Source organism: Pecten maximus, chromosome 10, assembly GCF_902652985.1.
Source record: "Pecten maximus chromosome 10, xPecMax1.1, whole genome shotgun sequence".
Taxonomy (NCBI): domain Eukaryota; kingdom Metazoa; phylum Mollusca; class Bivalvia; order Pectinida; family Pectinidae; genus Pecten; species Pecten maximus.
Genome location: NC_047024.1, coordinates 22,382,913 through 22,394,061, shown reverse-complemented (window position 1 = coordinate 22,394,061; position 11,149 = coordinate 22,382,913). Strand labels below are relative to the sequence as shown.

Sequence of the window (11,149 nt, the reverse complement as noted above, 5' to 3'; positions counted from 1 at the left end):
CATTTATATACATTTTTATTAATCATTATAAATGCTATAAATGATGTGAATAGACATTTGTATATCACAACCAACATTGGATAACATATGATGATCAGTGACTATATAAATGTGTAAACACTCCCTCAGGCAAAGAGTATCAAATCTTTTCTTTTTTCTTTTTCAGTTTCAAAACTCGGTAACAAATGAAATCAAGTTGTGTTCACTCAATTAATACACGTGGGTCAATCACAGGGACTTTGCGATAGATATCTATAATACATAGACTAGTAGATATTATTTGGACTGTGAAGATGGGTATATTGTTTCAAATCCCTGTGGAGCCTGTGGAAAGTCATTTATAACTATCTTTAGCCTCTGCAAATCCAATTGCTTTTGAATTTAATTACAACTGTTTAAAGGGAAAGTTCTTTGAATATGCTCTTTTATTAATTTACAAAGTGTTATCAGAAATGTTTGAATGTTTCAAAATTGTAATACTGTTTTTACTTACTTTTTTATACAAAAATAATAAAGAGCATGAAGAAAAAGTCGTTTTTTTCTTTCAATACTTTTGAGATTAATTTGAGGATAGATTACAAACCATGTAAAGCGAAAAGTTTAAAACCACGGATGACAAATTTATACAGTACCAATATATTACAAGGTGCTACAATAATATTTGTCGCATTTTTGTGACTAATGTTCATTGGAAAATTTGAAACTGATTATCGAAATATCAAAAGAAAATTGCTTTGAATTTATTGCCGATATATCTGACTGTTAGCATTGACCAGACTCAATATTTTATCCAATCCAAATTTTAAAAACTTTTTTTATCCGATTGCTCTAATCCAGAATATTGTATCCTCGACATATTTTAAAACTTCAATTACTGATTAAAAACATTATTTCACAGATGCCTTCTTTTTTTCTTCTGTATTAAAAAGGCACAAAGGAACATTGAATTTTTGAAATCATTTATTGAGAAATTTGTAATGAATAATTTGTTCATCACAATTTTTGTATCAATGGTTGTTGGAAGTGGATATTGTAAATATACTTGATTTTGTAGTAACAATAAAAACTGGTACGAAATACTCAATCTTTTAATCTTTAGCAATGCTTATATTTGACTTAGATTTCAAACTCATGAAGTTTCATTGTTCAAAATCTAAACTATACACACTTACACTTTACTTGATATATACATGAACATCAAATAGTCACAATACAAGCACATTATCAAATCAATAATATATAATTAATTCATACGTAACAAAGTATAAATGATATGTCCTTTTCTGTTGTGAAGTACCAAAGAATGTCAATGTTACAAACAAATGAACAACAAAACAGATCTTTTTACTAAGAAAATTACAAATAAAAAAGATATGTTAAAACATGTTCAATCTCATTTGTTTGGGATGGAATCTATATAGCATTTAGCATAGTATTATTACGGACACCTCAAAATACATCATCCCATGTCAGTGGATGGGAGGGTTTCGAAAGATTCCACGAGAGAAACAACAACCAAACTAAACTCCACTATGTGGAAGAAATCTGACAAATATGTATGTCAATTAAAGAAAAAAAAATCCATATTACCAATCAACATTTTTCAATAGGCTCTGTCACAATAAACTTGTATTTTAAAGACGATAAGGAACAACAGATTTAATGGTTTTTAATTCTAAAACAAAATTTAACAAAAATTAATTCTAAGAATGCAATTAAGAAGCGGATGAAAAAAGTTACTGCAAATTGTTTAATTTTTACATTTTAATGTTTTAAGGGTACTACAATTCAAATATTAACAGCTTTTATTCAGAAGTGCTTTTATTTAATTCCTGACTGAGACAAAGCTCTATAAAAATTTATATTTATTTTCTATAGAATTACTGGGTAATATAATGCTGTTAATGTTTAAGATAACTTTGGAGTCTGCATTTAAATTGACCTGAAAAATAATTACACGCAAAAATAAAGAGATTTACAGTAAATTTAAGTCTTATCTAGGCAATCAAATTGTTGGAATTATAATATAAATACAGTTTTTCACATGAATGTTTTCTTAATGACGTGGCTGGAAGAAATTTATCCAGTTTCTGAAAACAAAGTAACAGGAATCTGTTGCTACTTCATAGGAAAATAACTAATTATTTATTCTGCTTATAATATGATAACAGAATATGGAAGAAAGGTATATTTGTGGGTGTAGAGTTATTTAAAGCATTTGAAACGTTCATGTACAAGCTGAAGCATTCAATCATATTATGCATTAAACCACATCTATAATCGCAATAAATTCTCGCACACAACAGAAATAGGACTTACATCGTACACACATAAATAATTAAGGATAAAAGTATCAAATCTGGGATAACCGTTTTTAATTGTTTTAAATACAAATATATTTTCTATATAAATTTTTGTTTTCTTTTGTGCTAAATGTGGATGTGAAATATTTGCCATCTAAACCATCATTAATATAACTTGTTACCTGTGTTAACGAAAAATAAAATAGTTGAAGCAGTCTGTGACGCTAACATTTTCAAGCACTAGTCAGGACAAGCAAAATGCAGTGTTTATTATGAAAATTATATTGAAATTCAAGGATTTTCCACTAGTCCGAATCAAAAATTACTAGCCATGGGCATAGGACTAGTGTCTAAAGTCGCAGCACTTATTGAAGTATGCCTTCAAACTTAAAATCCAAACTGGTATATCAGTTTACGGATAACAACGTAACACATTAATATCTTGGCTAAATTTCAGTCATGTTTTGCATTTATATGACATAAAGTGTTTTATGGTCAAATTTACTATAAATACACACATTTTGGCTATGTTTCAGCCATATTTTGTTTTAATGTTACGATCAAAGTATCTACCCAGTAGATATAATGTCTAAATAATATCTAAAACCTATGTCAGTCACAATTTTGAAAGGAATGTAATTTTTCTTGTTCAAGCTATCACAGAAATTTGTCGATTATAGTTACACTGATGTTTCCATTCTAAAATTCAACCCGACTAAATCTATCAGTTAAGAAATCCTAGCTACATATCTTAAGTCTGGAGTTATGTCTGTTTACTATGAATTTGACTTACTCGATTACGCAGGGACTTGGCACAAATTTCCATCCCACTGTCCATATATATGCATTCATAATAATATATATATGGACCAGGGAGGAATTTGTGCCAATTCCCTGTGATCCATACATCAAACTTAAGTTATTTTTGTAAAAATAACAAACATTCAAAAATGCAAAATATGTGTATATGTACGTTATGTGCATTTCCTTTCACTGAATTACATAGTGCACAACATTGTGTAACAATATATCCGACATGAATCAGGAAATTTATTATTTAATCAGACACTTTCTGAAGTGTCATAGGCTCTTAGCAAATATACTTGCTGATAATACTTGTGGCAAAATAGCACTTTGTAATAGGTATACTGATGATATATTTATTACTGACAACAGATCAATATTGGAGATATCTTTTTTAAAAATACATCTGTATAATATACAAAAGTAGATATATAGCTATACTGTATATATTTAGCATGTATCAGTTACGGTGCATTGCATTATAAATAAGACATCCAGTATTTAACAAGAAATAAATACTCAAGGCATGTTCGGATTACAGAGCGCTTTCAAATGACAGTGAGTGGTTGCACACATGTTACTACACACAGAGCAATTTGCCATCAAATCCAACATGGATTTGAACAGAATTACGATGAGGAGGTTTGAGAATTAAGAGCGAGAATAAATGAATTGCATACAAATTATTCATAAAAAGAAGTTGAAGTCATTGTCAAAAGAATTTGAAAAAAAAAAATTATGGTGACCAAGCTCTTGTGGTGAGTTTTAAATTTCACTGTAATAACCGAATAACACGTCAATTAATTTAACATTTAAACTGAAGGTCGCCATTTTGAATTCTTCGCTCGTCATCCTGAACACACCTTAGGTTTAACATATTACGATATATACTAGTACCATCTGTTTCTTCATGCATACAGGATTAACCATACCACTACTGTCTAAAAATGGTGTAAAACTGCCAAATCAAAATACATGTGTGTATATACCTAGTGCATCTAAGCATCCAACTCCGAAGCAGGTTATATGACTTATGTATAGATATTTCAAATATAAATTTATTGTGATTCACCATTCAAAGTATTGCGATATACAATCTTAATAATTTATGTTGTATATTTTGGCCAGGTGAGGTAAACATTTTATGACTGATAATCTATAGCCTGAACATTTAAAAAATCTAAGACATCAACAAAGTAAGTTAAGCTGTTGTCCTCCAATCATATTGCCATTTACACATTGTATTTGTTGATGTCATCAATTCATGTGCTTGTGTTGCTTTATGACATGTATTTACTTTTTTTTGATGATGTCATCAATTTATGTGCTTGTGTTGCCTATTTTCGCATATATATAACTTTTTTGATGATGTCATTAATTTACGTGCTTGTGTTACCTGTTATGAAACATTTTTGTTGTTTTAATTGAATATTTTTAATCAAATACCTGTCCTGTATAAAAGTATATCTTGAAACAATTTCAATATTCAGCCAAATGCCATATGTCAAAATATGTAGTGTTGTATTGCATAGCATAGGTTAATCTATGCATAACATAGGTCGTTTCATCATGGAACCTTCGTCTGTATATAAAATGTTTAATACAAATGGATGGGTTTCATTACTCAGTATCATTTGAATAAACATTCCCCTGGGAAACATAACAGTGAGTGGGAGGGGTCACAGAAGGTGACAATGACACAGAATTTCTCAAATAGCACTTAACATAATCAAATGAACAACTATCATGATCAGAAAATCTGTCAGACTTCAAGAGCATTAAAACATTCTTGTTCCTACAGCTCAGTATTGCTATACGATTTTACAAAATACAGCAATCAGATCCTAATTATGTACAAAACAAAGACTCGACAATACGTAAAGCTAAACCTTGTGACTTATAAGTATATTCTACATACACAGTATCAAACCTGAATCTACAATTCTCACATCTATGAAATCTGTATTAAAACGTTCTGCACACATATTGCAACAAACCCTAAAAATTGTTTTAAACCTCATCTTTAATATTGATCTCTGCTGGTTCACTGTAGGACTTACAAAAGAACTGTGGACAAGAGCAATTTCAACAAAGTATTTTTTTTTTTAATCATTTTAATCACTTGTAACTTAATTTCCGATGAAATAAAGATGATAAACTTCAAAGGTGAAAATCTGAAAATTTAATTTTCTTCAAATCAGGAAGATTTTGTAGTTTTTTTTTCTCTCACTCTCATCAGGTGAACACTATATGGTGTAGTCTGGGAGATCATGAAATTCTTGTAGAATCAAACATCACAGACTTCTGGTATTAGCCATGCTAGAACGGGACTGTGTGAGAAGTGCCTTAAAAACATTACAAAAGATTGGTACATTGAATTCATACATTTTTGCAAGATTTACTGTCAAACCTTTTAACAAAATTTTGCTCAATTTTTTTTTATAAAACAAATATTTTGAGATTTTTCTGGAATTCTTGCATAGCTAATAATTATGATGATTCTAATAACAACATAAATAACCTAAGCACACTCAAATTCACACTTAACTATCCAGTGTATAGTACAGCACAACACACAGGGTTCTCTAGGTTACAACATTTTCAGGAGGAATTAAATCATAGCACTTGTTTCAACGTCAATCAGGACTTTTTTCTTTTGGACTTGGAATCGAATTAGAGCCCCATTCCAAATTTAAAAAAAATAATACAAAAAAAAATTACAAACATAGCACTTGTTTCAATGTCAATACAATCTTACCAACGGACAGAAAATCAATTGTAGAATATTGTATTATTACACAACGAACAGAAAAAATTCATAAAATGATGATCATATTAAAGAGGGCAGTAACACATATTGTGTGATTGACTGATCTCCAACCGCCCAACAGAAGATTTTAACATAATACTTGCCATCAAAACAAACGTTTTCTGCTACATTTCATTTGTCATTGTGAAATGGTAATTAAAAGGCCTGATGAAAACTGTTGTGATCAGTCACTGGTGTACAGCCATATAACAGAGGGCAGGTATGTGGACTACATATAACTGTACAGAACTGGGGTATATGGGTTCTCATGTATATATGTCCATAATAAAGCTTGCATATACATGTACCTTTTTTTAATAAAAAATATTTTTTATGTCACAATTCCATCATTATGAACAACAATTAATTTTTGTAGTATAAAATATAGACATTTTTTAAGAGAACATAAATGCCCTAATGTTTACACAAAACACTGAAAATGTACAAGTATATGGCCGTTTTAAATTTTGCATATCTGGATAAATTTGAAGAACAGTGGCATGAACAGAACATGACTAAGATTTAGAATCAGCTTTTACAGGTATGAATCAAAAAGTATCAATACTTTTTCACAAAATTTTATGAAATTTAATACACAAGAATCCAAAAGGAGAATTTTCCTTTTCTCTCTCTGATTTTACAAATTGTACTTCTGTGGTAATTAATCTGTTTGTTGACAGAAAAACACTAAAAATTTAAATTTTGATAAAATCTTTGCTCAGTTCAAGTCCAAGGGTGTTCATATTGTAGACACCACTGAAACCATTTTGAATTGATATAACAGGCATGAAAGCCTCTTCAGGTTCATGGGTTCATGAACTGTTATATATTTCCTCACCTTTATTCTTTTTCTTCAAAAAAAAAAAATTTACAACGAAGAAATAGACAACCGAAGAATGAACTTTGAATTTATGTATAGTTGATAGGTTTTACAAAAATTGGAAATAAAATTGAGTTAGTTGGGAGTATAATGTACCCATTACCATCATATAAAATATACATCTACCCATAATACCCATTATTACATGTTGTTTACACATAAATATACATAATATATTTATATCGGTCTCTATCATCAACAAAGAGTGCGTTCAAAACCATGTGATCATACTTATATAACACACCTGAACTGACAGAGTGAGATCCTTGCACAAGAGAAATTTTCTAGTCAACCTGGTGAAATCAACACATAATATTACGTGTGGAGGTTTCGGACTTTGAATGCACCCTTTCTGTCATACAATGGACAGAATTTTGTGGAAGGAAGTTAGTAAGTCATAAACTAGAGATAAGTAAAAAAAGACAATTTATAAATCTGCAATTCTTTGACTTTCTCATGATCAGAAAATAGCGGTTTGAACAATCAGGGATACGTGCAGGCTAAACATTTGTATATATTAATTTTCAACACACCGTAACAAGCTATAAACGTATACTGTACCCAACATACAAACACAAACGGTTACCTTGTATAACCTAGCTTTAACACAACAGCGGAACACCGTTACCTATGGAACAATGTCTAACAGTTATAACATATACATCATTGTCCGGCGGACTGTTTACAATCCTCCGTTAATGCTGAATCCCGATTTGGCTGTTGACTTGAGTCTGTCACATTATTTTCTAATTTGTTACTTTCATTATCATCATCATCCTCTTCATCGTCATCATCTTCATCTTTCATCAACTGCTTGGCTAGTTTGACAGCTTGAAATTCATTGTAATGCAGCTTTCTCTTTTGCTCAAAAGCTTTCCGTTCAGCTGAAATAAAAGGCACTACAATTACTGCAAATGTCTATTTATTATAACCAAATCAACATTTAAATGGAATCCATGCCAAGGAAAAAAGAAAGGGTCAATACCTCAATATCAGAATATTGTTCTTAACGACACCACTACTGTAAATCAAGATTTCACGAATACTTTATTTCGTGGACTTACCTTTTAAGACATATTCGATTTTCGCAAATACATGATTTCATGAACGTTGATTTAGAAATTACTTTAAATTCAGGAATGATGAGCTTTTAGAGTCATAGACTCTTCAATACTCCTATATCGTTAACAGATAGCTTGGCCTACATCCAGGTGTTATTTTCATACAAATAATCGCGACAGATTTGAATTCGTGATAAACACTCCTTGCATATTAATGTGAAAATAAATCGCACATGAAACAGAAGTGATTTACAGTATTGTGGAATAGTTAATTTATCAATAACGCATCATATACACTTGATTAGATATACCGCTATAGTTATTTAAAAGTTATATATAGATACACATGAAAGATGCTGTACCCTTGAAAATTTGCTCATTATTGTTTGTACTGTATGTGAAACTTCTCTAGTGTTAACCATGTTCAGAGTATCTTTAACACAATACAAAATGTTGAGGCCCGGAGATTTTTGAATTTTGAGATAATAAATTAAATGGTGGGCTCACGGAAAACTGCAAAGCTGTATCTAATTATATCAGTAGATATTTTGAAAACAGTCCTTTTTCATGATATACAACTCTCCAGAATATCGAAAATCATTAAAAAAATTCTAAATAAAATTTGCCTAGCTCTTAAAACATGCACAATGTCTAAACTGAAGCATTAGAGACAAGTACAAGGTTATTCATATTGAAAATGTCATAAAGACATTGTGTTTTTTTTTAGAAAAACCTTGCTTTGAATATTGTTTCAGAAATACAGCAAAATAACCAATTTATCTATCTTCGTTTCGACTGGAAAAGTTTCAAAGAGGTGAATACAAATTAAAGGTTAGCTCTGATTGGTCATAAATGGAAAACTTATATTTTCATTGCAAAACTTATATTTTCAATGCAAAACTTATATTTTCACTGCTCATAGCTGCAGTGAAAATATAACTTTTATTAGTTTGATTTTCTATATTTCACCCGTAAAAATGCAATTAATATAAATTCTATCAGAATCATTCCTCACCTCTTTTTTCTGGATTTTCAGGTTCCTCGTCAGAAGATTCAGATTCCTCGTCTATAGAAGCATGATCCCTAAGCACAGTTGGATTAATTCCTTCTTCATTTAATCTGAGGATGAAAAGATGTTATAGGAAAATGAATATCCACACATGGCGAAAGGTACAAAAGTCCAATAGAGTGTTTATCAATGTATGTCTTTCTTTATAAGAAATTGCTTTGTAACAAATATGGCTAAGATATCATTAGAGAGGGAAGATATATCAAAATTCATTTTATAAGCTGAAATTTTATTTACTTGGAGTGGGGCCTTATGGAGTGGGGATTTGAAAAATTATTGAGGACTCCATATGAAGAGCTAAGCAGAACCGTTATGACATCCCTGGTTGCATAGAACATTTGATCAAATCTTATAAGTCATTCAGGAGGATGGAATAAGTAGGCTTTCAAAGGAAGAAAGCTGATGGATGATAGAAACAGATTCCAAAACATGGACAACATCTTATCGATATCTAACCTTGAAGCAATTGTCTCTGCATTCAGTTCACTTTCTTTCTCACTAATGCTGCTGCGTCTTTGGTGTGTCTCTCCTTCCTCATCCTCGGGGTCAGAATATTTGCTGTATGGTGTAAGGGGTTCATCAATCTTCATGTGGCCATAATCTTTATCCGCGGGATGATGTGTTGCCAATATATTCATTTCATCCCAAGTCATCTCCTTCCTCCCATCCCTAGGTGTGTTTGTTGTGCTAGAAAGTATTTGTATACATTATATATAGTATATACTTGTCTAGTAATAAAACAAGATCAGTGGTTTTTGAAATAAATATAAAATTAAAATTTGTAGACGAATTGTGTACATGATTACCCTGGACAAAGTGATACACAGGAATCGATTTAAGATGAAACAGTACATTATGATATCACCTTCTTTATAAGTTCTTTTCTTTCTCAGTCATGAAGATTTCTTATAGAATGATGAAATCTTATCTAATAAAAGTGACCTTTTTTTCCATTTAGCTATGAGATGGATATGGAGAACCTTAGGTATGTTTGGTGTAAGCTAAGACATAGTGTCTTCCAGTGTGTAGTAGATAAATATCGTTTTACTTCTTAAAGGTATTATGACTGGAGACAAGCTTAAGGTGGTGCAGTACTAGTGTTTGATATCTATGCAAAGAATGAATATGGTAGATGTCTCCGGAGGAATGGCTCAATGCCATTATCAGTGTGTCTGTAGATGAGGTTGTGTGCAAGTCATCTTCCAGGACTTGCAGGAATGAGAATGTTGTGTTGGACTATAGATGCTGGTATACAGACTATTCAGTAAAAGAGTATGAGGCATACTGTAGGTCTTCATGGAATAGTTTGCCGTTCACAGCTTTGTAATGAGTGTGAGGTTTATAGATGGACAGGTTTGATCACTTGTTATGTTTTGTATTGAGGCATGTTAATTATATTATGTTAATGTTAATATTCATAATGATAATGATTTTCAAAACAACATTTATTAATCTTATCCAAAAAATTGGTATGGTGTAGGCCCAGAAACCAATCTTAGAAGTTGTACATTTCATGTCTTCACTTCAACAAAATGGTTCATAGCCATGGACTAACTGACAGATGGACAAAATCCTATATTGTTCCAATATCTCCTCTGCCTGGTCATGATCACTAGCAAAGTCAGCACAGAGAGCTCTACAAATAGTGTGTTGCTGATCGCTTTACAGCTGGACCCGGTTTCTATTTATCAGTATAAATAATATTAGAGTTCACTATCAATAGAACATAATATCTTACAAATGCTCTATTGATTCCTGATACTACACTCAAATATATAAATTTCTTCTTCTTATCAATTATAGAAATGAGCTCCTGTGCTCATATTAATTTTATTACGGTGGATTATTTTTGAACACAATTTATGTTTGTTTTAGTAAATTAGCAAATCGTTTCGCAATACTTTCTGATATCGCATTTAAGCTGTGATTCTAACTCACTGTTTGTGACTTTTTCAAAACACTAATAGAATCTAAGTGAACAAGTACCCCTCATAATCATAACAAATGAACCAGCTGATTATGACGTGCTGTGTCTACAATATCATTCTAGGTCACAACATTAAAAGGAATTCACCAATTCATACAGAATAAAACCATCAATAATTGATGTATATTCCTTACTAAATAGGTTCTGGTTTATCAAAACTGGAGGACGATTTAAGGATCCCCTTCATCGGCTTCCTCTGCTGGGAAGCCATCTTCGAAGCTAATGATATGACCGAA

The 11,149-nt window shown here is 31.1% G+C and overlaps 1 protein-coding gene across 1 annotated transcript; it reads right to left on the bottom strand.

The window, feature by feature from the left end:
• Positions 1-942: 942 nt before the first annotated feature.
• On the bottom strand, positions 943-11,139 carry LOC117336234 (protein phosphatase inhibitor 2-like). The gene is made up of 4 exons (XM_033896702.1): positions 11,048-11,139; positions 9,383-9,613; positions 8,873-8,976; positions 943-7,680 (listed from the first exon to the last, which is right to left on the bottom strand). The coding sequence occupies exons 1-4, from the start codon at positions 11,122-11,124 to the stop codon at positions 7,460-7,462; spliced, it is 633 nt and encodes a 210-aa protein (XP_033752593.1). The 5' UTR covers positions 11,125-11,139; the 3' UTR covers positions 943-7,459.
• Between the last annotated feature and the right edge of the window lie 10 nt (positions 11,140-11,149).